The sequence below is a fragment of the Puccinia triticina genome, chromosome 6A (genome assembly GCF_026914185.1).
Source record: "Puccinia triticina chromosome 6A, complete sequence".
Lineage (NCBI taxonomy): Eukaryota > Fungi > Basidiomycota > Pucciniomycetes > Pucciniales > Pucciniaceae > Puccinia > Puccinia triticina.
This window is the reverse complement of record NC_070563.1, coordinates 3,876,839-3,902,727: the sequence shown is the minus strand read 5'-3', so window position 1 is coordinate 3,902,727 and position 25,889 is coordinate 3,876,839. Positions and strand designations below refer to the sequence as shown.

Genomic DNA, 25,889 nt, shown 5'->3' with positions numbered 1-25,889 from the left:
AACACAAATCATTATCCTCTCAAGAGCATCTTACATTCAGCTGCCTACCTAGCAGCCTCCTGGCCATTCAGCTACAAGAAACGATGGCTCAATCAAACGGGTTTGTCCTGCTTCTTGTTTTCCATCTTCGATCATCACTCTTGCCTCCTTGAACTGATCATTTGGCTTGCATCCATCCATGTCTAGAACAACTCCGTCCAGGACCTACGGTGTCACCGGCGCGATCTCACTGCAACCAGCTACCAAGCCCGAACAACAATTAACCGTCTCGCTCATGGAAGAATTGAAGAGACGCAACATTTTTGAATCTCCTGACGAGGCTCGGGCGCGGTAAACAACCCTTTCCTATTGTGATTTTGAAACATTCTTATGGGGAAATCATCTTGTGCTAAATTTGCCCTTTTTCATCACCCTCTGCTTGGTAGTGAGATTGTACTAGGTCGTCTGGACGTTCTTGTAAAACAATTTGTCATCAATGTATCCATCTCTTTGGGAATGTCAGAGGCTGTTGCGCGTGACTCGGGCGGAAAGATTTTCACTTTTGGTCTGTCGACTCAAGAATTGCAATTAATCCAGGCTGTTTTACCACTTGCTGACCCGAGGAATGTCATCGTAGGATCTTACAGACTGGGTGTCCATGGCCCTGGGGCTGATATCGACACTCTTTGCGTTGTCCCCCGGCACATCACCCGAGAACATTTTTTTGAAGTCTTACCAACAATGCTCAACGAGCGCCCCGAGGTTACCGAACTTGCAACCGTGCCTGAAGCCTTTGTACCGATCATCAAACTCAAGTTTTCATCTATTGAAGTCGATCTCCTCTTCGCCCGTCTCGCCCTGCCCAGTATTCCCGACAGTCTTGAACTGATTGATGATGCACTCTTGAAAAACCTCGACGATCGGTGTGTCCGCAGTCTGGGTGGCTCTCGTGTGACGGATGAGATTCTTCGTCTCGTACCTGACGTCACCGTCTTCAGAGATAGTCTCAGAGCTATCAAACTATGGGCCAAATCGCGTGCAGTTTACAGCAACGTTATGGGCTTCTGTGGTGGGGTGGCCTGGGCGATGTGCGTGGCCCGCGTCTGTCAACTATACCCCAACAAACCCGCTGGTACCATCGTCAACCGATTCTTTGCGGTCTTGTCCCAATGGAACTGGCCCTCGCCGGTCCTGCTCAAACCTATCGGTCCCGGTCCTCCAGGTGATCAGCGGAGAATTTGGAACCCCAAGATATATCCCCAAGATCGTGGCCACCGTATGCCGATCATCACTCCAGCCTATCCATGCATGTGCAGTACTCACAACATTACCAGGAGCACTGCCCAGATCATGATGACCGAATTCAAGCGAGGTAAAGCGCTGTTCCGACTCTGCCTCTCTGCCTTCGCCTTCGACAGAAAACCATCTGACTATCACGCGTCTTCTATTCAGGACTTGCTGTGACGGATGAAATTGCTACCGGTACTAAGCCATGGGCTGCTTTGTTCGATAAGCACGATTTTTTCACTCGCTATCGATATTATCTACAAATCACAGCTTCATCCCCTAATGCCGAGATCCAGCTCAAGTGGTCCGTCACTCTGCCATACTCTCGCCACCGGAGCAACTACTGAGAAAAAGCTCTTTGGTCTGATTCCGTTCCACAGGGCTGGAACCGTTGAGGCACGGCTGCGGCAGCTTGTCATGAAGGTTGAAGAAGTTGATACTGTCGACTTGGCACATCCTTTCATTAAAGGCTTTGAACGGGAATCTTACTACTTGACATCCGAGGAAGTAAGCATCTGCGATCACTCGACCAGTTAAGCTGCTTGATGAACATCTTCTCCGCCTCTAAATGATACAGGTCCGCGTGATCCAAGTGGGTGACGTACCACCTGAAATCAAAAGCCGCACGCCAGCCGACATTGAAGGCAAGGAGGGCTCCGGGACGGTATACACCAGTTCATTCTTCATTGGACTACTTGTTCAGCCCAAACCCGGTATGTTTATCTCATGGTGGGGTCTTGCCCATAGTAGCAATAGCTGGTTGTTGACGTGGTTCTTTCTCAGCTGGACATACTGGTCCCCGCAAACTCGACATATCCTATCCAGTGGGCGAATTCACGAGAATGGTTAAGCAATGGGAGGGCTACGCGGAGGATTCAATGGGTATTATTGTCCGCTATATAAAGGGGTACGTCTTTTGGTCACGAGCTCAGCTTTTCATCCCTGCCAAAAACAAAGATGAGGCAAAAGTTTTATCTGCCTGGCTGTGCCCCATCAAAGGGCTCTTCTCGTGCACTGCTGCTGCAGTTGTTGTACCTTCGCTGCACAGCCTGGAAGAAGCCTGGTATTTCGAATTTGTCCCTAGAAAGAACACTTCACCACAACCACACACACTCCTGCATGATTCGGTGATATGTCAACCTCGCTTTCTTATCCCATGTTGGCCTTTTTTCTCCCTTTCATCCCGCTTGTTCCAAACCAAACACTCGGAAAACACGAACTGCCATGGTTCTTTTGCTCTTGATTCTGTTTTTTTTCCTCCATGGAAAATACGCAATCGCACTTTCCCTGTTCGCTTTCCTTGTTTGACCGACACAGAGCACAGCTTCCCGACTACGTCTTCGATGGAGAGCAGCGCCCTTCTACGTCGGTGCCCAGCTCCAAAGCCTTCAAACGGACAAAGACTGGTAAAGTTTGTATCATACCATCTTCTACTTTTCTTTGCTTGATAAAGAAAGATCAGTAGCAAAGTTGCTCGTCACGTTTTCAGAGGAGCCAATTACATCAAGAGGCTACTCGAGGCGCAGCTTCTTGATGTGGCGTGTTGATGAAACCTATAAATCTTGCATCTTAACTTTCACCCATACCTAGGCTAAACAAGGGACCTCGAGCATTGAAAGCATACCTGGACAGACGACTCCAAGACCTGGTGATCTAGCTGGTACACCACCGACCGGCCAGCCATCACATTCGCAGCAACATGAAGTAATCCCTCGGCAGCAGGAAGCCCAACAACAGGAACGACCGACGATCATGAAGAAGGCAAGGCCTTCCGGTGCCGTTGATGACGATTCGGCTGACAAGAATCATACCGCAATCACTCCCCCCTTGAGCGAGATGAAACTCGCCAATCAAGAGGCTGGCTCGTCATCATCAAACCACGACCGGGAACTTTCAAACAATGGGCAGCATGATTCCTCGCCCAATTTGACGAATGTGTTGGCATCCGTCCAAGCTTGACGGAGATTTTATCACTTGACCCCATTTGAGACCAAGCCTTAATGTTAACGGTAATTCCTCGTTGTACTTCAAGCCTCTCTGTGACTGCTGCTTAATTGAGCATCTTTCCCTTCTGACCTGCCCACGAGACGACAGTATCCCCCTCCACTTCTCCAGCCAACCAATCCAAGACGCAAACAGTATAGACAAGCCTGAATGGGAGTAAAGCCATTTGGCTCTACTATCCGATCCTTCTGAGCATGCATCATCACTTCTTCATCCCTTCGCGGGACCCTCTCTTTCACTCTCATCCTATAACGAAATCGGATTGACTTGATTTCAACTCAAGCATCTTGCAGGAATATCTTCTCCGCGTGATTGTTTCAGGATTAAATATATACATCCTGTATGTATATATCACGCTCAGACGAATTACTCCGGCCGCAGATTCGATTATCGGATGACTCGGATGAAGAAGGGTTGGCTCAAATGATTGACCCTCAATATCTTGATGTTTGACTTTTGTTTCAGCCGTTTGTTTGATTTCCTCACTGTTTCAAAAAAAAACCCTGCCACTGTTAGCAAGATTGTTTACCAATTTGTATATATAAATTCATTGATTTATGTATACGTACCTACTTACATACATATTTACCCTTTACAAAAAACTTTTGTTGTTTTCGACCTCTTTTCCTCCCTCTCCCTCTCTCTCATGTCTCTTTTTTACCTCTTGTTTTTTTTGTCTTTGTTTTTTCAATCCAACTTCTCTATATTTGTAAATACATATCATTGACTTCCGTGAAACTCACTGCAACAAGCAATCTCATTCCTTTTTTTGGTTTTGCCTCTTTAAGTAGTGGGTAATTCCTATGCGCCACATTTGGAACTGCTGCACAAGGCAACAATCCCCCACAAGTGACAATACATGTACACCTTCCCTTCCTGGGGTATTATATCACATTTGACTGCTAATCAGAGGGAGTGACTTCAGACAACAGTCAACCTGGCAAGCAGACCAAATTTGATTCAGTTACTGATCAAAATTAATTGTGATGGACCCGTGATGAAGAGCAGCAGAATTTTTGGTTGTAAGGATGGTGGAACTAACCACAAGAAAAAGTCAAAGAATCCTTTTAAATCTGCTCCCGCAAGCAATTTTGGAATGATGTTATGCCACCCCTATGGAGAGCATTCCACGGGGACACTTTTTGAGAGGCTTTGATGAATTCCGGGCGGTGGGTAAATAGTGCCAGCTTCACCACTAGCTATTTTATGATTGATATTTACAATGTAGACAACACTGAAGAGAAACAATGGAGGACTTCTCATTTAACCGTTTTCATATGCACTGGTCATGGGTCTCAAATACCGACGTTACCATCAAGCGCGACGCACCCCCAAGTCAAGTCTGACACAACCTTCATTGACCCTGACTAAAACAAACCTTTCATTTCGTTAGGCTTACTGTTGTTAGCTCTGACGGATTCAACATGCAACTTGTATAGGACCTCCGGTGCTCTCTCCTTTAGCTTTCTTCGCTCGGTGACACCGACGGTCCGATCGAAGTGCGCACAGCAGTTTCAGGCCGAACGGACCAAGCTGAGATTCAGCACATACGTACATAAATATCTCCTTCCGGCCAATAAGACTGGCCCTGAGTAACGTATTAAGCACATGAATAACACTTCATAGACACAATACTGACTGCGAAATCACTGGGTGTTGCGCGACACACACCCAACTCGAGGTCTGAGACACCCTTCATTAACCCTGACTAAAACAATGTCATGGACCCTGACTAGAAACAATTTTTTCTCTTATCAGGTTTAATACTGCTGTAGGGCCTGATAGCTTCAGTATACCTATACAATAGTCCCAACATTTACGCTGTCGGCTTTGGTTGTTTAGCCGGCTTTAATGACGCCAACCATAGAAGTGCGCACACCAGGTGCAGGCCACATGGACAAACGTTTACAGGGAGTGCTATAATTCAGTACATCTGTATCTCCTCCGGCCGACTTGGCCCTGGGTGACACACTATTTGTACCTGGATCTTGGGCACCGGTGAATATTTTTAGTGACAACAGCTTCTTCGTCCATGCATTATATCTTGTGCCCAAACTCCCCTCTGCTTAAAAAATCCTTTTTGGCCATCGAACACATCTTAACAGCATGTTTTCACAATTTTTAACTGTGGGCATGTGCTCCATCTTGATTACATCCAACAGAGTCATTGGTCCACTGGTTCCCGGCTTGGAAAGTAGTGATGCAGCACTCAGTCAGGGTAACACAGAATCTTCCTTCTAGTAGTAGTTTCCCTCAGTGCTTTGCATTCCTAAAGCTGATTTCTTCATATTCCTCATCATCCTTCATCAACAACAATTTTCTGAAGTACATCAAATTGCTCAACAGGATATCCCTGAGAATTTGCAAGAGCAGCTGGTCAGATCTGAACAAAATGATGTTCCCAAGACACACACAACTTCAACTTCAAACTTTGCTGATGGCAATCAAAAACAAGAAGAATTTCTTCCTAAAATAAAAACACAATTCAAAGTGGATGAACCAGGGACAGTATACAAGCCAACTACTCACAACTGTTAGTAGTCTGTTTGTTTTTTGATAAAATGGTTGGTATCAAATTGATCAGACTGATCATAATCCTCATTATGTATAAATGTTAGCAGATTGGACCACCAACAATGAAGGTAAGTTATTCTTTTATTTAAAAGAGTTCCTCAACAACTTGGCATTGCAAAAATTAAAAATCTACTAGACCAATTCACACCAAAACCATCATCTCACTCCATATCCTGGTCACAGGGCCAATTACACTCTGACACAATTAGGCAGTTGTGGTAAGGTTTTAATTTTGGAATAGGGAGTCTTCAACCCTCAGCCTTCACTCCCCACCTGGAAGTAGTAGACCTTGAATCAAGTTACAGATCATTGTATATTGTGGGCTGGGGGAAGGGGCTGATGACCCCCCATACCAAATTTAAAATCTTTCTGACCTCCTGAAAACTGGTTGCAGAAACCAGAGCAGTCTTGCAACCAGGATTAGAGGTTTTGAGATGATGATTTTGCTGGGGTTTTGGTCATGGGATATTTTTGATGGAACTTATTTGATTCATTGTGATGCACAAAGTGCTGAAATGTTAATTTTCCTTCTCACAGAATATAATTTGTTATCACTCAATAATGATCTGGAAATAATCACCAATTTGTTTGAGGAACATCAAGGTCCTGAGCTAAATAACAGTTTTTTTCCACCTCAAAAAGCTCATAAAGATTTACTTGAAGAGATTCAACAGAATGTATTGGTTCTGAAAGAGCTAAAGCTGTTGGAATTAGGCCAGTCTGATTTGATCACCAATTGGGAGAAGTTGGAAATCATGCTTCCTGAAAAATTGAAACATTACAAAGATTCAAAGATCAGAAAACATGATCAAATTCATGTCCATATAAGAGAAATGGGTGAAGAGTTGGGACTTCAAACTTTGCATAAAATCAAGAGTGGTGTTTTGAATTACAATTTAGCACATCCTAATAGATTTTATTCTCATGAATTCATCTTTTTTGATTCAAAATATATGCCGTATATGTTGAACACACTTGATCTCTTGTGGAAGAATAGATTTATTTCTAACCAAAGTGTGATGAAGATCTTTCAAGATGATTTACTCCTGAAAAGATTAATTCTTTACACAAAGGAATATTATTCCCAGCAATTCCCTTTTACCAATGAGTTGTTTGGTAGGTCAATTGATGGATGGGGCCCATTGGGGTTTCAATTTTTTACAAGTAAGTATCTCCTGAATTATTAAATATGCTTGAGTTTTGCAAATCATCCCCTTGATTGATAGTGATTCCACTTTTGAAAAAAAAAAAATCAAGTTCTTGATGAAGAAGATCATGGAAGGATAAAAATGGAATTAGTATATCAAGCATTGATGGAAAAGAAGTATGTTGCAATGTTCTCTCCTGAAAACAATGCAGATTTTATCAAATTATGTGATATGATTTCAGACAGAAAATATTTGGATCATTTGAAATTTAAAAAGGGATTCATAAAATTGAACAGCCAAAATGAACTTGTTTTAGCTGTAGAAGAAGTCAAAAATGATGTTAAGAAATTCCTAACTATTTCAATCAATTCACATGGTCCAAGAGTTAGTTATGACAATGGGTACTTTGTAAAATACGCAAATCCTATATCCAAAATTATTTGCCAATTTTTGGACTTGATTGAAACCCACATTTGCCCAGGGATTATTACTCAGGTGACAAATGAAATGAAAACAGATTCTGTGAACCTTATTGGTCCCATGGCTTGGGAAGGAAGTTATGATGAATCTCTGCACACTGGGGATGATTCAGACTTGTCTGTTAAAAAAAATGCTTTTGAGTACTACCAAGTTATACTATTGTCTTCAAAAATTGATGATCTGAAGCATCTTCCAAAGGCTTTCAAGCAATTGGATTCTTCCCACCTGAAAATTCTCAAGAAAAAATACATTGATACTCAAACAATACAGAGAGATTATCAAGATCAAATCAAAGATATCTATCCAAAGTTCAAAGATGCATATGAAAAGCTTGAAAAAGCAAATTTGACTTGGAAATCTTGGTTATCCAAAAATGAAGACTTGAAAACTCTTCATGGAGATGGTTTAGATGCATTGCTAAATTGGCCTTAGTTTGAACTACTGGCAGATTAAGGCCCTGTCTGAATGCCCCATTATATGTGATAAATGGGCAAATTTATCATGTGCAGCCCAAAGTTTTCCCCCTGTCTTTGTCTCCACAAAAAATTTTGAACCCCCAGGGGTTGTGTATGATAAATGCTTCCACTTATCACATATAACTGGGAGTCTAAATTTCAGCCTTAGATTTCCAATATTGGAAGGTTTCATCTTGTTTCTCTCTCTAGCAGTGATGTTCCCATTTGTAGTTTGCAGCCCGTGGTCTGAACCCTAAGTAGTGCTTCTATTACAGTTGTACATAGCGCTTGAAGTCCACTTTTACTTAAAACTACACTGGTTCATCAACTCACAGTCTGTTTAGGTCTGTTTCCTATCTTCTCTCATCTCATGTCATTTTCATGTCTCTTCTTAGGTTTGCCTCATCACTGTCCATTGTCACCACTGCTTAGCTTATGCCTAACATACACCTCACTCATCACAAACTGTTTGTCTTATATCCACTGGTCACTTTCCAATATCTCAAATCCTTCATAGAGTTCCTGGTTTATGCTGCGCATGTGCAACAACTACGCTAAACTATATTAGCGCCGCTAATAATGTAGCGTAGTTGATGTGTGCTAAACTCCTGGGCTTTTAGCGTTAGCAATAGCATTCAGGAGCTACAGTAACGCTGGGCCAGCTATGCTATCATTAGCGCTAGCGTGGCGTAGTTTTATCTAAGTTTATTAAAACCACAGTTTTGCCAAAAAAAAAATCAAGGGTTCCCCCTATATACAAGCAATCAAGAAAAAAAACAAGTTAAATTAATGAACAAACAAACAATACAAATCTTAATTCAAACATATCTACAAAAAAAGCAAAGGATTTAACGAACTCCCAGCCTGTGACATGCCACAGGTGAAAAGAGACTGGTGTTAACCCGCTCAGCCTGGCGCAAGTGCGTGGGGCAAAAGTCGGGGCTGCAAACCCCTCAGCCAATTGCAAGTGCAATTAGGGAGGGGGAGGATCACCACCAGTGCTCTGCAAATGCAAGAGCAGGGAGGATCACCTGCGGCATGAACCTTGGTGCAGGAGAAGGCCCCTTATATACTGAAGAGGCTGTGATATCAGAGCGCTCCATCATCACCTTGGCCCAGGATGGCCCAGAAAGCCACAAGCCACTGTGCCCGTTGCCAGGTGAATACAGTGATTCCTTGCTTGTATGTACAGCCCCTCTCACTACCCCTGAAGCCTTAAGCCAGTGCCACGGCAATTGACAAGGTATGTACATACCAATCTGGCAGGGAGTCGAGCGCTTTGGGAGTCTCGCCAACTGCTCTGTCAATTTTCTTCGCCTAATACGACCGGCCTTTGTGGCCTTCAATCTAAAGACGCCTGCGACCACCACCTCTGCGATGCAATCCGCGCCCGCAACATATTCCCCTCTGCCGCCAATTTCAACTCGGCCCATCCCGCCGTTCTTGTCAAGACCTCTCTCAGGGTATCAAAAATTCTTCGCGCTCCATTGACCACTTGCTTGGCATCCCAACCAAAGACCCACCCGGCCCATAATCTCAACTAGCTCAGCTCCATTGGCGCTGGCACAGCTGCTGCTTTCATATCTTGTCATAAGTCTCTAGAGGCCTTCAGTAGGTTGATCTTGTCGGTTCGGGTGGGGTACATGATCTCAAAATGAAGCTAATTCACCCTTTGTAGGATCACTTCGGTCTAGAGCGGCCGACCTGCTTCCCAGTCAAGCAACATCGAGGGCTTGATGGTCGCCCACTCACCGGCGCGCTCCGTCGACCGCAAGATCTGCTCTATGCTCGCAAACTCGGCTGGGAACTCCGCGAGCCCAAAGATTTTCAACGCTGCCCCAAATATCTCCCCCATGCATCCCGCTAAATGCTCCCGCAGGCCTCCATCTTTCACCATCTCTGAGGGCACCATTCCACCGGACAGGATTGAGGTTGAGTTCATGAAAGTACTGCATTTAGTTTTTTCATGTTACATCTTCTTGTCAGTCCCATCTGATCTCCTCATAGATCTGCGAAGGGGTCTGGTGGACTGACCTGATTTTTAGTTTTTGCCAACAAAGGATCTGGAGCTCTCTTTCGCCATAGATCTCAGCGTCGTTGATCTGGCCGTGCCGAAAAAGTTTGGCGTGGAGCTTGAGCCGAGTTTGCGAATGGAGCGTAAGTTGAGAGGCGACTGGAGGATGGGGATGGTTGAGATAGGGCCCGACACTGATCCGCGTCCATTGGTTATGTCTGACTCAGCCCGGCTGCAGCTGTTCAGCATTGACGACAGTCACGGCGCTGAGGATGGGGACCTGGGGGTGTCTCTGACGGTGGGCATCCTCGAAGCCTATGCCGTTTTGGATGAGCGCCAATGTCGGAGGATGGCGGCCGTCGTTGGGTGTTTTCAAGAGAGGCGCGAGGAGAGCAGGGGCGGTCGGGCAACACCTTTGTGCAGAAAACCACAAAGTCCCAGCCGGATCTGCGTCCGGTTCCAGTTCCACTAGCGGGCCGAGCTCGGCGGCCCGCTTGACCAACTCAAACACCCGCGTTGGCCGGACCCTGTACGTGCCATATGTTCGACTTGAGATCTTGATGCCCTCCGTCTGAAAGGCTTCTCAGTTCAACCGGCAGACAAAAACACCTTCGCCCCCGCCTCGGGCCCGTGTAGACGCGATCCGTAGAATGCACCCACTGCTCCCGCGCCAACTGCGCCGCATATCAATCAACCATTCAATGGGTTGTAAGTTTCTGGGATAAGGTATTTACATCTTCTTGATAAACAGTGTGTGGGTAAACTGACCTTATATGAGTATATTAGTCTGAAAAGCTACAATGATCCACTGGAAAACATTCCAGGCCAAAAATTTCCTTTTGCCTACCCTTGGCCTGTTGCTTCTCAGCTTGAAGATAGGCCTGGCCAAACATCTAGCAAAACAGGATATGAATTTCTCTCTCTCTCTCGGACCAATCTCATTCCCAAAATCTTCATCACAAATCAGACAAGGTGCAGAAGGCATGAGTCTCTGCTGGGCTAATTAGGTGCTAATTCAGCATGAGCCCCAGATGGAGATCAACAAAACCCAACACCATAGCATTCACAAGAGTTGTTTGAACAATTTTTTTCCCTAATATTGAAGATTCACAAGGATCATTTGTATTGTCCTGCCACCAATACTCCAATTAGCTAAGGGCAGGGAATTGATTGAGAGCACATCAGTGACAGGGCCCAATACACCATGAGATTGTGAATTTCATGGTTCACTTGTTAATTGAGATGATGAGCAGTTAAGCAGAAGTTGAGAACAACTCAACTTGAGTGTCAAGTATGATTGGGGACAGTTTGAAGTGGAGATCTACAAAAGAATGCAACTCAAACATTTGGAGATCATATCTTTGGGGTTTTGATTTGGTCAGGGGGAGCTGTAAAGGTTGGACCCCTGAAAGTGCGGTGGCATAGCCGCCTTGAACTCTAGTCTTTCTTAAGCTACGCTACGGCGGCGCTAGTTTTAGCGGACGTATTTGCACTCTAACACTACTAAGATAGAAAAAACCGCTGGCGTAGCGTCAGCGGTTGTTTTTTCCCGGCCGCTAACCCTACAATTGTTTATGGGTAGCATCAGCGTAGAGGTGTTAGCTGAGCAAAAATCTACTCTAATTTTTAGTGTAGCTTTTGTGTAAGCTAGAGCAGACTCAGGAAGAAACTGGACATAAGCAGCCCAATTTTGTCCCCTGGGCAGAAATAACAACCCAGTTTTTTCCTGCAGTCACACAAATACAGGAAAAAACTGGAACGTTTTTTCTTCACATTTTCTCCTGCCCTAGTGTAGCGGGAATTTATTCCACTACACTACTGGGGGAGCAAAAATCCATTAGAGCCCATCCTGCTATGCTAACCATCACTACAAACATTTATTATTTTGCCCAAAGAAAAAATAAAAGTCAACATGAAAAAAAGAAAACCAAAATTTCACTCAGGGGAACAAACTGAGCATGCTGAGCCAAAAAAATAAAATGTCCCAAACTGAGCAAAAAACATTGGACAATGTTTTGGGATGGTTTTTTTTCACGGGCCTGGCAGGCCTGGAGCGGGCTTGAGCAGGCCTTGAGCGGGCCTGAGACGGGCCTGCCCCAAAAGCACATTGGGTCAGTATTAAAGGAGTTTTGCCTTGCCCTGGGAGCTTCTTGGGCTTTTGATGGGCCCAAATCTCAACATGGGCTTTTGGTGGTCTAGAAGTATCAACCCAGGCCACTGAATAGCGCATGGGCCTTTGAATTTCCAGAAAGCCCACCATGAGACGCCACATAGCTAATGGGCTCTTGGTGGCCCATGAAGATCCCTATGGGCCAACAGATACTTCCATCATGGAATCCCATGGGCTTTTTGCTTCCTTTCTGGGCCACAAAAAGCCCATGGGGAGCTTTTTGGACCACCAAAAGCCCATGAGGATATCTGTTGGACCATGGAGATCTTCATGGGCCACCAAAAGCCCATGAGGGTATCTGTTGGCCCATGGAGATCTTCATGGGCTACCAACAACCCATTAGCTATGTGGGGGCTCATGGTGGGCTTTCTGGGAATTCAAAGGCCCATGGGCTATTCAAAAACCCGGGTTGATACTTCTAGACCACCAAAAGCCCATGTTGAGATTTTGGGCCCATCAAAAGCCAAAGAAGCTCCCAGGGCAAGGCAGAACTCCTTTAATACTGACCCAATGTGCTTTTGGGGCAGGCCCGTCTCAGGCCCGCTCAAGGCCCGCTCAAGCCCGCTCCAGGCCCGCCAGGCCCATGAAAAAAAACCATCCCAAAACATTGTCCAATGTTTTTTGCTCAGTTTGGGACATTTTATTTTTTTGGCTCAGCATGCTCAGTTTGTTCCCCTGAGTGAAATTTTGGTTTAATGTTTTTTGCTCAGTTTGGGACATTTTATTTTTTTGGCTCAGCATGCTCAGTTTGTTCCCCTGAGTGAAATTTTGGTTTTATTTTTTTCATGTTGACTTTTATTTTATTTTTGGGCAAAATAATAAATGTTTGTAGTGCATTAGCGTAGACAATTTTTTTCTGCGCTAACACTAAAAAAAGTGTTAGCGCAGGAAAAAAAGCAATGCTAAAACTTGGTTTTAGCGGCGTAAAATCCCGCTAACACTACAGGAAAACAGGGCCTCTGTTAGCACCGCTAGGCTAACACTAAGTGGCCCTGTAGCATAGTGTAGCAAACCACCATTGGCTAAAGTTAGCGGTTAGAGTAGCTGGTTCCTCACTGCAACATTCTGAATTTCTGGACTTGCAGTTAGTTTAGCTATACCTAAGAGCTAACACTAACTGTAGCTGTATTTTATCATTATAGTGGGTTAGATCACCAAGTAGCTCACTACAACCAAAATTAGTGTCTAGCGTGCTATGGGTTAGAGAGCTAAGTAGCCTGCTACAGTCAAAAATAGTGTCTAGTGCTAGTGCAACTCAGGCACACAATCAATCACTACCTGCACAACTTAGTGTGGCATTAGCACAGTCAGAGGTGATAAGACTCCGGCCCAGATTTGACCTGGATAAATAGTGCAGATCTCAAGTAGATTTTCAATTTTGATTACTTGCTGAGTGTTCTAAAAAGCAAAAACGGTTGCTCAAAAGCGCCTCAAAAGCGCAAAGCCGCTGCGTGGTAGCGCAGCGCAGCAGCACTTCGCTAAAAAAGCGGGATTTGCAGCGGCAGATCCCGCTTTTCTTTTCCGCTTTTAGCACTTTATGAGTGCAGCATAGCTAAAATTACTGCATGTTAGCGGCAATAGAGAGAAAATTAACTCAAAAAGAAACTAAAAAAGTGAACTATACCCACTGAGTCTTGGTTCTAAAATGAAGCTTGTATATTAATAAGGTTATCCGGATAGATGGTAAAAAAGGTTATGGAAATAGAATTTGGAAATTCAAACTGAGTTGGGTGGGTGATGTGGGTCCTGGGAAATCTGCGATTGGGATGAGACAAAGCAGTCGGTGACTGCCGGAGCAAAAAAATTGGCACATTCAGTCCCACAAGCGCAGCTTGTGCTGCGCTTGTGTGACTGATCCGGAGGCGGAGCAAGGAAAGCGGGGGCCAAGACTTCGCTTTTTGAGCTGAATTAACTGCGCAGCGCCAAAAGTACGGAAGAAGTATCAGCTAAAAAGCGATGCAGCGCGCAAAAGCGCCCCAGTAGCAGTTGAAAGCGCACACCGCTATCGCTGCGCTTTCCCGCAGCGAAAGCGCCGCTTTTTCAGCTGCGCTTACGCTATGTAATCTAGGGAAATAGCAGTGTTTCGCTGCAGAAAGCGGTAGCGCAGCGCGGTGACGCTACCGCTTCAGCTTTTTGGGCTGGGGGGTTAGCGACGCCCGCTGCGCTGCGCTAAAATCGCCGCTTTCTGCAGCGTAGCGCAGCTTTTCAGTCTTGTTCAGTAGAGAAGGGGACATTGTGGTGCCTTCCCTACTCATGAGCACCTCAGCTGATCTTTGGTACCAATTCAAATCTTGTTCTTGGATTGAGACATTGAAGCAGGTGTTTGTGGTGGGTTCTGGTGAGGGTGGTAAGGGTGGTGGGATGGTGCCTATTAGGAAAGTAGGGTAAATGAGCTCAAGAGAGATGGACTTTGGCATATTGAGTAGTGCTAGGATGGCAGAGTGGAAAAACAGGGTCAGAACTGTTTTTGAAAATCAACCATTTTCAAGGAAAACTCTTTTATGGATGCCCCAAAAAACAGGTGCTGTACCACCACAAAAAAAATGAGGGGACTGGGTGTCAGGTGGCATGAAGCTAAATCCAGCATTTATTCCAACCTTACTCCCATGAAAAATTGTTGAAACCCCCAGATGATGACAAGGGGGCCATTTTTATTCAAGGGGTGTTTGTTGGAGTACCACTGGACTTTCAACACATGTTACTGCATTTCACCTGACACCTATTCACATCACTTTTTTCATGTGTGTGGTACATGTTTTTTGTAGAAAAAATTGATTTCTGCAGGAAAACCTGTTTTTCAACCTGCTATGGTACAGGCCCTTATTGGTTACAAAAAGTAAAAGATCATGTATGACTGACTTGTTATTGAACATAAGATTCCTACAAATCCTTTCCTTTCTAAATGTTCACCATTTCCATCTGGAGCTCACAGATCAGTTCCAATGTTTCTGCAACACCACTTTTTTGTCCCCAAAATTGACGACAAAAGTTCAATGAAGCTTTAAAAATGCCAGTAAAAATTTCTTAGGATTCAGTCTGAGGGATTGGATGATTGTGCATATCTTCAAGAACTTCACGTGTATTGGGTTTCCACTTCAAGGCATGTTGCCTTTGTTTCTTGATTTTGAATGTGATTTTCTGGTGTTGAGATGTAAGCTGGACATTGGAGGACTTCCCGTCAAGATCTACAGACCCTGCAGATTAGTAGGAAGTCCTCCATTTTCGTTGTGTTTCTTAAACCTGGAGGGTGGTGGGAAATACATGCTTGAAGCAGTAAATTCCTGGGAAATACATAATTATATTCAGATGGTTTTTTTGAAGATCCAGCTGCTGTCATTGTGAGGCGCCAATTATAAATGATATTTGCTATTTATTTGGGAGATTTTTGAAATCTCCCTGGTTGTTTTTTCCCCTATTTTTTTGTTCCCACATTTTTGTTTTGGGACCCAGATCACCTAGAGGAGGTGATTTGGACCAGAAAATTTTCAAAATTTCATTTTGGGGCCAAGTACAGCCATACTGCAGATGTATTCAGCGGTACAACTGAGTTGCCATTGAATCTTGAATACACCAATGCATGGCAGTGGTTTTGACACACCTCTAGGGCCAATATCCCCTTTCAACCAGCTCCAACCAGCAACAATCCACGTCCATCACCCATATCCAATCCACACCAACAAACTGCTGTCAGATGAGTGCTCCAAATGGAAAACCCTACATCCCCAGCAAGGCCAATCTCGCTTACCAGCGGGCATGTGGGTATATCCCCCAAACACCCAACCTATTGTTGACCCCATACCACGCAGCCCCCCAGCCCCTTGGTACCAGCATACACCTGTCCAATCCCGCCTTTCAATGGCTCACCCGCATAGACAGCGTTGGGGGCATTCTCCTTGTTTTGATCCAGATGCCAGAGGGCATAAATGTGAATTGGGGTGGGGTCAAGGTGAGGCAGGAGCATTTGATTATGGTTGGGCTTGTGGTTCCGGAAGGCGGCGGATGGCAACTTGGTGGGGGGAAGGCAAGCGGTTTATAATTGTGCCTTTATTTGAGGCTTTTTTGAAACCATTTTGGGCTGGTATTAGGGATGTAAATGGGTTTGGGTCGACCCGCAAAGACCCAAGACCCAATGGGTTTTGGGTTGGGTTTGGGCAGCCTTCAGGCCTCTGTTAGAAAATCCAACCCAACCCATTGAGACCCAATTAGATTGTTGGGTTGGGTTCAGGCAGGGTTTTTCCCATTCGGGTTGGCCCATGAACCCGATTGCGACCTGACTAACCATGCTTTGGGTGGGACTGAAGATCAGTCCCACCACCAAGTACATTCTCAACCACCAATGGCGCGCTCAAAAAGAAACAGAATCGTTCAATCATCGGCATCCTTGGAAGCTGCCAATATTGAAGTGACTGAATCTACCCCCAACAGTCAGAAAGAAGTAGTTACTCCAGCAGCATCCCAGAAAACCCCAACGGAAAATCAAGTTCTTGATCTCACTACCAATTCCGATCAAGCCAAAAAGAAGCGCAAGGCCACCAGCAATATCTGGGCCCATTTCAAGAAGAAGGGGCAGGGTTTGTTGAATTTTTCTCTGTTTTTTTTTTTGCCTGGCAAGTGGAACATATTACTAATGTCATTAAATTGTTATGTCCCCCAGCAAATGACGTGAAGGTGACCTGCATTTATTGTAAATCTCAGGTGGATGGGAAGAGCACAAATGGAACCAAACACCTCTGGCGCCACCTAGAACAATGTAGCTCCTATGCGACATTGAGCAAGCAATCTTTGCTGAAACTTGCGGACGGGTCGTTGTCATCAACAACTTGGAAATTTTCCCCCAAGAAATCTTGAGATCTATTGATGCAAATGATTATTACATATGAAAATCCTTTCACTCTAGTCAAGCAGCCCCTCTTCTGAGCATTTGTGAACTTGTTGCAACCCAGATTCAAACTCCTTAGCCATGGCACTGCCAAAACCAAGATCATCAATCTGTATAATTTGATGAAAGCCCAACTTATGATTGATATTCAAGACGTTGATTGTATTGCCTTGACAACTGATGTCTGGACCTCATCAAACCAGACACCTTTCATGGTAATCATTTCTCATTTCATCAACTCCAACTGGAACCTCAAGAAAAGAATACTTTCTTTTAAGCATTTTCCAACTCCTCATACCGGTCTAGCCATTGCAGAGCAGTTGCTTACCACTATTGCCAAATGGAAGATATACAATAAGGTTGGCTTTATAACTGTGGACAACGTACTCTCAAACAACATCGGCCTAGCTTGAGTCTGCTCCGTTCTGAAAGATTGAAGCAGTGCTCCACCCAATATGAATGGACAATTTTTCCATGTCCGTTGTGCTGCTCATGTAATCAATATGATTGTGAAGGATGGCCTCAAGCACATCTCCTATTCAATCAACAAGATTTGGGATGCTGTTTGATATGCTAGAAGTACTCCTTCTTGCAAGCAGCTCTTCAAGGAGGCAATTGAGCTAGCTAGCCTTGAAGGAGTGCAAGCCCTCCCCTCCCTTGATGTTCCGACCCGCTGGAACTCGGCTTATCTGGTGTTGAAATAAGCTATTCCTTACAAGGATGCTTTCAATACCTTGGCCTTGCAAGATTCTAACTTCACTGAATGCCCAACTCCCACCAAGTGGCAGGAAATATTGACTATGAAGGAATTTTTGGTGATATTCAATTTTGGTGAGGATTATTCTCCAGTTAGAATTTATTTTAATGACTGTCTGAATAACACTCTAAAAGGTTGTTCTGTTTTCCTGCCCACTATGTAGCAACAAATAAACTTGCCATGAACAAATATCCAACGGCTCCTGGTGTTTATAAATACATGAAAAAGATTGATGCGCAACTCAAAGCAAGTTCAAACAATGGCCAAGCAGACCTCATCAACTTAATCAATCCAATGAGAGAGAAATTTGACAAGTACTGGGACAAAATGAAGGATTTTGCCACAATCAACCTTGTTTTTGATCCTCGCTGTAAACCGGCTATGATAGAATTCCTCCTTGCTGACAAGCTTGGTACCAATGAAGCAGAAAGTACTATTGAGTCTATAAAAAAGACCCTCTTGACCTGGTTTAGCAAAATCTTATCCAAGAAGACAAAGCCAGACGGGGACGGAGAATCCGCAAATACAAATCAATCCCAAGTTAATAAACCAACTTTGACTCAAAATGACAACAATGTTGACTTGCAATTCAAAAAATATGTCTCTGCAATCCACTCCACCCAAATGGTATCAACAACTGCCGAGCTTGACCTTTACCTTCAAGAACCCCCGGTTGTGAATGATGCTTCAAGTTTCTCGATTCTTGCCTGGTGGAGCACCCACTGTGGAAGATTTCCAAATCTCTCCAAGCTAGCTAGATCTTTATTAATGGTTCCAATTACATTGAACGCTTCCGAGTCTGCATTCTCAAAGGCCCTTATTTGTGGACAGATTGGATCCGCTGCAAAGAGGGTCTATACCTGGAACCTGATACTGAGGCGGAGGAAATTGATTAACATCTGAATATTTCATTCATTTTGTCTCTATAAATTCTATAAAATTAAACCCAGCTACTATACACAATATTAGTATGTTTTTTTTTTCTTTCCCTATGAAAAATTTACAGTCTATGTCTCATTTCTGTAGAGAATAACAAAATGAACCCATTGCTAGGTACCTGGCACCGCCTGGCGGGTACCACCCGCACCAGCCCCGCACCCGCCAGGCAGTGCCGGGTGCCTGTTTTTTTTGGAAAAAGCGGTGCGGTACCCAGGTATCGCCCCCAAGTACCGCCTATCCCCCGGGGGGGGGGGGGGGTGTGGAGAATGTCTTGCAACCCGTTCTCTTTGCTTGAGAACGGGTTTTAACCAGTTCATTACTAGTTCTCTGGCTGTTTCCTTTTGGCTGGAGTTCTACCATTTGCCCCTCAACTCGGTCTTCACCGATTAGGTCCCGCGACTCAATGAGATAACTATGCCGCAGTCCTCTGATTGGGTCCCGCAACTCAATGAGCGGCGCTCTGCGCCTCTACTACTAAAAAGAACTGTAGTTTTTATCTTATCTTTAGCAGCCCTTTGTGCCGCTATTTCATATACTACCATTCATCCCTCAACTCGGTCTTCATTGATTAGGTCCCGCGACTCAATGAGATAACTACGCCACAGTCCTCTGATTGGGTCCCGCGACTCAATGAGCGGCCTTGACGGATATGAAAAGGGAGACAGGAGGCCCGGTTGGGGCCAGAGATACTGTGCTGCGCGGCTGCGGGCCAACAAGACATACACCTATGGGCAGGTGTGGCGGTAAATACCCAGGTACCTGCCACATTTTCCTTGGAATCCTAGACATCCGCATCCACATCCGCACCTGTTGGCGGGTACCCAACGGCCCACGACCCGCCAGCGGATAGCAGGTACCCGCCCGCGGGTTTGTTTGGCCATCTCTAATAGTATACATGTTTTCTTTTTTTTTTCATTTCAAAGTCCTAGGGGACTTGCAAGAGTGATTTGGGAAGAAAAACTCAACTGGTACCCGTGGTACCCGCCAAAAAGACCGCTGGTCCCCGCCCGGCGGTGCCGGATGCGGTGTCGGGTGCCTGACTTGGCAAAAAAAAACGGGCGGGTACCGGCGGTACAACCGGTACCCGGGTCCATTTCGTTGATCTCTACATTTCTGAGAATGATTCAGCGAAAATGGTCGGGTCAACCCGAGACCCAACCCGGGCCCGACCCGGACCCGACTCCTCATTAATGGGTTTGGGTTCGGGCAGTACATTTGCAGTTTTGTCCCGACCCGACCCGACCCGGTGCTCACGTCGGGTCGGGTTTGGGCACCATTTTCCGACCCGAACCCGAGCCGTTTACATCCCTAGCTGGTATTCTGTAATCAAAAATGAAATCACGCCGAATTCAAAAAAGTTTGGAAAAAGTTTCAAAAAAAACCAAATATTGTTTATAATTGGCGCCTGAATATCATGGATCAACAGTACAAGCACGGTTATCCCCTCAGGTGTCTTCTTCGATAAATGTATATTTCAAAAATTTATTGCTGGTTGGTTTTTGACTTTGAAGCCATGAGACCAGCACCATTTGAAAGAGAATATTCAGTTCTGTCATTTGTCCCTTGCAGTGATGTGGACATCAGAGGAAATTGAAAAAAGTTCGCGGCCAAATGAACTGATCAAAAAGCCAAAAAGTGGGGATAATTCACAAGTCAAGTCCCTCTTTCAGAGGGCGCCCGCGCACAACTTCAAGCCGCTTGCCCTCTGAAACGCCGGGACTTCTTTTAAGTTAGGGTCGAGGCGGTCCTCAGCTTCCACGCCCAAATCCAGCGCCTATCTCCAAAGGAAGAAGTTCGCTATCAAGGCCACATACATATCATCACCCCGAGGCTCGAGCGTTTCCGAATCACGAATCCAACCCTCTTACTGATCGAGACGACCCCCCCGAGGAGACATGAACGGTCTTAATCATCCTACTGTGCTCATACCAGTCGGTAAAGAGCGCGAACTCCCCGAACAGGCGGTGATGGTCCTGAGAGCTCTGTGGGCTCGGCTGGGTTACCAGGCTAATTCATTCGTCGAAATGCAAGTGGAAATCGCGAAGGAGCTCGTCCATGCTGATTTTGCTAAGTTTGAGCGAGAGATGCTGTGTAACGAGGTCAACAGCTTGAGACAAGAGGTAAGTACTTCTCCCAATCACCGGATCTGTCGCCGGAATTTGCACTTGTCGGGGCTGAACCACTATTACTGTTTTACTTTCGGAACACCAAAATCTCGACTGACAACAGCTCGATCTAATCCGAGCTGATCGGAATGAACAGATTCGAAAAGCCGAGGTGGCCCAAGCCAAGCTAGCCGAAGTGATCGACTCAGAGCAGCGTACGTTCCACGCGCTGGTAGCCGAGCGGGAGATAGCGAAGCGGGCAATCGAGCAGGCGGAGAAGGGCGTGCACCAGGTGGTGATGGCCAAAGAGAAGGAGGCCGTACGTGCGGGAGCGATGAGTGAAGAGATCCATCGACTGGAGAAGGAGCGGCTGGCTGCGGTCTTATATGCACGCACGGCGGAAGAGCAGGCCGCGATGGCGAACATCACCGCCAAGACAGCCGCAGCGGTGGCCATGAGCGCCGTCCAGAACAGCCAAGCCGGTACCCCACGTGTCGCATACGCATCCTCACCCGCACGCAGCCCAGCCATCCTGCCGCTCGCCAATCCGATGAATCAGCCGCACTGTGTTCGCCCCACCACTCCCTCCGGCTCTCTCCATCCCAACCATCGCTCGTCGACCCCACGCTCGGGCCTGGCCGGCTCGCCACACCCTGTCTCCCCGCGACCTCGCACCCCTCGTTTATCTTCACCCATGGCCCGACTTAGCACCAATAATTGGTCCGAGACGGACGAGGCTATCCTTCAATCTAAGATCCGCGAACGAACTATCGAAGCGGAAGAGGATCGGCTTGCCGCCGAGGTAGCCAGACTCGCTGAAGACCGCATCAAGCTCCGATTTGATCGAGATCGACTCGCCTCCCCCATGCATCATACTCCAAAGGTCACCTACCACGACCTTCGAAATTGACCTCATCATGTCCCCGCACATCCCTCTTCACGACTCCCATCTCCCATCTTCCTCTCAGCTGCCACCTCCTAGTCACGCGTTCATATCTTCTTTTTGATCGTATCTATTACAATCTTCTTCTTGATTATCCCCAGACGTTTTTGCTCTTCCACTCTTGATCTTTGGTGGTAGGAAAATAAAGGGAGAAAAGGACAATAAAATACATCACTAAATATAACTTCCTACACCATACATGTATCTCTGCAAATATGCTTTCTATAACAAATCACAAAACCAACCCATAAAACAAGTCAACTATAAAATTGTTCATTTCTGATCTTCGGTCTGTAATCTCCAAAACAACGCAATATACTGCTGTGATATGAGTGAAATACATATCAGTTTGAACATTTATATAATCCACATCTAAATTAACACAGGTCTCCCCTAGTGACAGGCTTGTTGTGTCTGCTGGCAAGGTTGCCTGTCCTGCACGGAGCAAATTGTGTATTATTGCAAATTTTACGCAGGAGCAGAGAGTTTGTTTGGCTGAGAGTTTTTCTATTTTTTTAGCTCCTCCCCCAGCCTCTCCAAAGTGGACCTTATGCTACATAACTGTCCCTATAATTTGGACCACTCCTATCACGGCCATCCATTGACCTTCAACAATCTTTTCAAAAATTGAAGAATGTGCAAATTTTGCAAATGAGGGTACACCAGTTTGTGACTCCAGGAATCATTTTTCAGGTTATAAGACAGGTGAGTGGCTCAAAATCTTCACAAGGAGATGCTCTACTATTCTGTCCATTCAGGTTTGTTTTATCATTTTTGCCTTGTGTAGCAGAAACTTTCTTCTCTTGCTTGAATTGATAGATAGCTCATAAGCCTCTTCTATGGAGAGCACTCTGCGCCAGGATTTCTGAGTGTAATAATCATGTGCTCAAACTTCCACAAGTGACTTGCTGGACAAATAATAGCAGAAACATTGCAATTTATCAACTTGGAATCAATATTTCTCATGAATTGAGGCCAAAAGAGCATTGTTTTACATGGAAATCACTCTATATACTGTCAAAATTTGAACAAAATCTGTGGTATCCAAAATGAATGCATAACCGTAGAAATCAGAATAACAATTCAGAGAAATTAGAACCACAAATCTGGTTTACATGGCACTTGCAATGAGCTTTTTATTTAGACAGATTATATTGGAAGATCTGCATGATTTCTTGAAAGTAAAGCTTCATTAATTTATGATTCTAAGCAGCCATGATCATTATGATGTGATTGCCACCAAAGATTATGTAGATTTAGGTACAAATGTTTCCTTCAAGCTAACAAAATATGCCTGGTTTTCTCAAGGACGTAAACATGATGATTGAGTGTGCGTGTGTATATATATCTGAGTATATCAAGAGAAAATTAGAGTGAAGGCCTTTTATATATGTAGCATTTGTAATGTATTTGGAGATGTCTTTCCTTAGCCTGATTTGCCCGTTTTCTTCTCTCCAGGGGTTAAAGCTTTAGAGTCAAGGACCAAGGTTGCCTTTGTATTCGGACAGTTGTTTGATGTAACCTGTTGACGGAAACCCTCAACGCATCAATGATCATCATCAATCAAGTTGGGACAATCAAGCGAATAAAAGAGAGAATCTCTTACTGTTGGGCTTGCCAGTCAATTCCTTCTCGACCTTATCCAAGAATTGATGGTACAGTTTTGATATCTCCAGAGCCCGCTTGGCGTTCGGATGCAAAGTGTGTGATCGGCCATGTACAAGGATCTCCAGTAATTTTAGGTTGATCATGTTCTCGTGAGATTGCAATTCGATAGCCAAGTCTCCCAGAGGAAGACCCTGGGCCTTGTACTCAGCAATTTCTGGCTTGTTGCCCTGGTCGAGATACTCCCAAAATATTTGCCGTTCAGAGAGGTCTAAATCTGATGGCAAATCGTTGAATGCATTATCTAGAATATCTGCGTCGTCTCCTTCAATTTTGTCATCACTGAGGTCATGATACGTCAATAAGTTCAGCAGACGCCGAGGGACTTTGAAAATTCCGGAATCTGTGAAAAATACGAGATGCATATATTTAACCTCAATCTATTAATGATCAATTTGCAAGGAAATCTAAATATTTGTAGGCCTTCATTAGACTGACCTTCGATCTCAGAAAGAATCTGATTGTTTCCTCCAAATGCGAAACGTAATCCTCTCTGCAGTTCTTCAGCACCCGCACGAGCCTCCTCTTCTGGAGCTTGAGGTCTCTTCCTATTTTTTTCTCGAGGTTGCATAATATCATCGACCTCCATCGGAGATTTCTCTGAGCCAGGCTCGAGTTTGTGGCGGGGAGAATAGTTTTTTTGAGTGTGTCGTGGTGATTGGGGGGGCGCTCTGTAATCGTGATATATTTTCCTTCTTTTTGATGACGCCACAGTTGAGGATTCTGCGTCAGTAGCTTTGCGAGTGACGGTCGAAAAGATATTCTCGACACCAACTGGACCAGTGGCCCCTCCCCTACCGAAGGGGTCAGAGTTGATGAGGATCACATCTTGAGATGATCGAGAACGCGTGGAAGAACCGGCTATTTCGCCAGCGGTAGTGGGTTCGCCTGCAGACACGACCGTCCAGAATGCAACGGCTACTGTGAGAAAGATCATCACCCTAAAGACAGAAGGAAAGTGGCAGAGAGGCGCGTGATGGCAGTGTGACATGATGTTTTTTGCTTTGTTTTTGATCTTTGACTGGGGCAAGAGTGCGGACTACTATTAATTCAGAGAAGAGGTTCAGAGAAAAGGCCAACCATTTGGAACGAGGAAATTTTCCACCTCCGGCTACATATTTCATTTGCTAGAGGGAAGTTGACAACGGCACACCGAAACGAAGTTTCAAAACAACCTCATACACATGCACCTTCAACTGTATGGATCGGTTGGGAACAACCACCCTCTGAATGGGTGCTTCTTGTTTTGGATTTCCTACGAGGTATGTATCCCTTCTGACAAAACTGGTTAGATCGACCATTGTAGATCAAAAAAAAAGAGTTTGCGTATGTACACTTGCAAACCCTGGCCTACATCGAAAGTTTGGAATTCCACTGGTGAGAAGGCCATTGTTACAGAATTTAACCTATTGTAATTTTGTGTGTCGATTGGGGGGCCAGCAGCCTTTATTCCACCTACATGCTACACAGCGGAACTGAAGGTGCCCATAGCTTTTAGACGGCACATGTGCGCTGTACATGAACTCAATACTGAGGCAAAAGTCTTGAGCGCACATGTGAGAGGCCCCCTATTACTCTTACTTCTTGAATGGCTATGAATATTCTCGAGAGAGAATATCGCCTCTGTTCAGATGTAATAAGGGTAGTTTATCCTCGAAGAGGAATAAACTCTTAAGGTGGATTGAGTTGAGGAAGCTTAAGATACGATTTCTTTCGGATAATGATAATGATGAAAACAAAAATATCGCGATGAGGAAAAAGGAAGAGGAGGGGAGAAAGGAAAGCAATCAATAATAACAATCCTCGAAAGAAAATCACATGCGCATAACAAACAATATAATGAAATAAGAATGTGACAATCGAAAACAATAAGTCAAAGCGGCATACAAAACCACCTATTGTCGCAACATCAGCCAAACAAATGAAAAACGTTACAAATAGGCCTAACCTTGTACCCGCGATTCTCCTACCACTTTCGCCACTGACTTACCCTTCCTTTTCTTCTTATCCCCAAACAATTCTCCATGAAGCAACTTGAAAGAAACTAAAAGAGACTTAACTGAATCCGCAATATGCTCTTCTGCCACCCACGTGTCATTCGCCACTGTCGCGCCCTTCCAGGAAATTAGATACTCGAATTTTCCTTTCTTCACGGACCTCACATCCAAAATCGCCTTCATCAAAGACCAATCATCAATTTCCGCATCCTTGTAATACCTTTCCTTTATGCCATCTACAATTCCACGATCCACCATACTGTTTGGATGCACGTACCTTACAATTAGTGAAACATTAAACACCGGGTGCAGTTTAGGATATTCTCTTGCAATGTCTAACTCCACCGCGTTCGGCCCTACCATTTTCTTCACACTGAATGGACCAATGTACCTGTAATCTAACTTTGAATTCAAACGTCGTGATTGTATAAACTTCCGTAGAAGTAATACTTGGTCTCCTTCTAAATAAACCGGAGAAGGCTTCTTACCAGTA

General features: G+C 44.9%; 3 protein-coding genes across 3 annotated transcripts; 2 read left to right on the top strand and 1 right to left on the bottom strand.

Annotated features, from left to right (window-relative positions):
• Positions 1-83: 83 nt before the first annotated feature.
• On the top strand, positions 84-3,225 carry PtA15_6A470 (uncharacterized protein; the record flags this gene model as incomplete). Its single annotated transcript, XM_053170179.1, has 10 exons — positions 84-100; positions 187-330; positions 426-544; positions 617-1,351; positions 1,432-1,570; positions 1,647-1,773; positions 1,844-1,979; positions 2,050-2,173; positions 2,584-2,677; positions 2,857-3,225. 10 exons carry the CDS (start codon positions 84-86, stop codon positions 3,223-3,225), a joined length of 2,004 nt encoding a protein of 667 aa, XP_053021396.1.
• A 17,356-nt stretch (positions 3,226-20,581) lies between these two features.
• Positions 20,582-21,701, top strand: PtA15_6A469 (uncharacterized protein; the record flags this gene model as incomplete). The annotated part of the gene is made up of 2 exons (XM_053170177.1): positions 20,582-20,806; positions 20,916-21,701. The coding sequence occupies 2 exons, from the start codon at positions 20,582-20,584 to the stop codon at positions 21,699-21,701; spliced, it is 1,011 nt and encodes a 336-aa protein (XP_053021395.1).
• Positions 21,702-23,209: 1,508 nt separating this feature from the next.
• Positions 23,210-24,336, bottom strand: PtA15_6A468 (uncharacterized protein; the record flags this gene model as incomplete). Its single annotated transcript, XM_053170176.1, has 3 exons — positions 23,210-23,256; positions 23,341-23,742; positions 23,838-24,336. 3 exons carry the CDS (start codon positions 24,334-24,336, stop codon positions 23,210-23,212), a joined length of 948 nt encoding a protein of 315 aa, XP_053021394.1.
• Between the last annotated feature and the right edge of the window lie 1,553 nt (positions 24,337-25,889).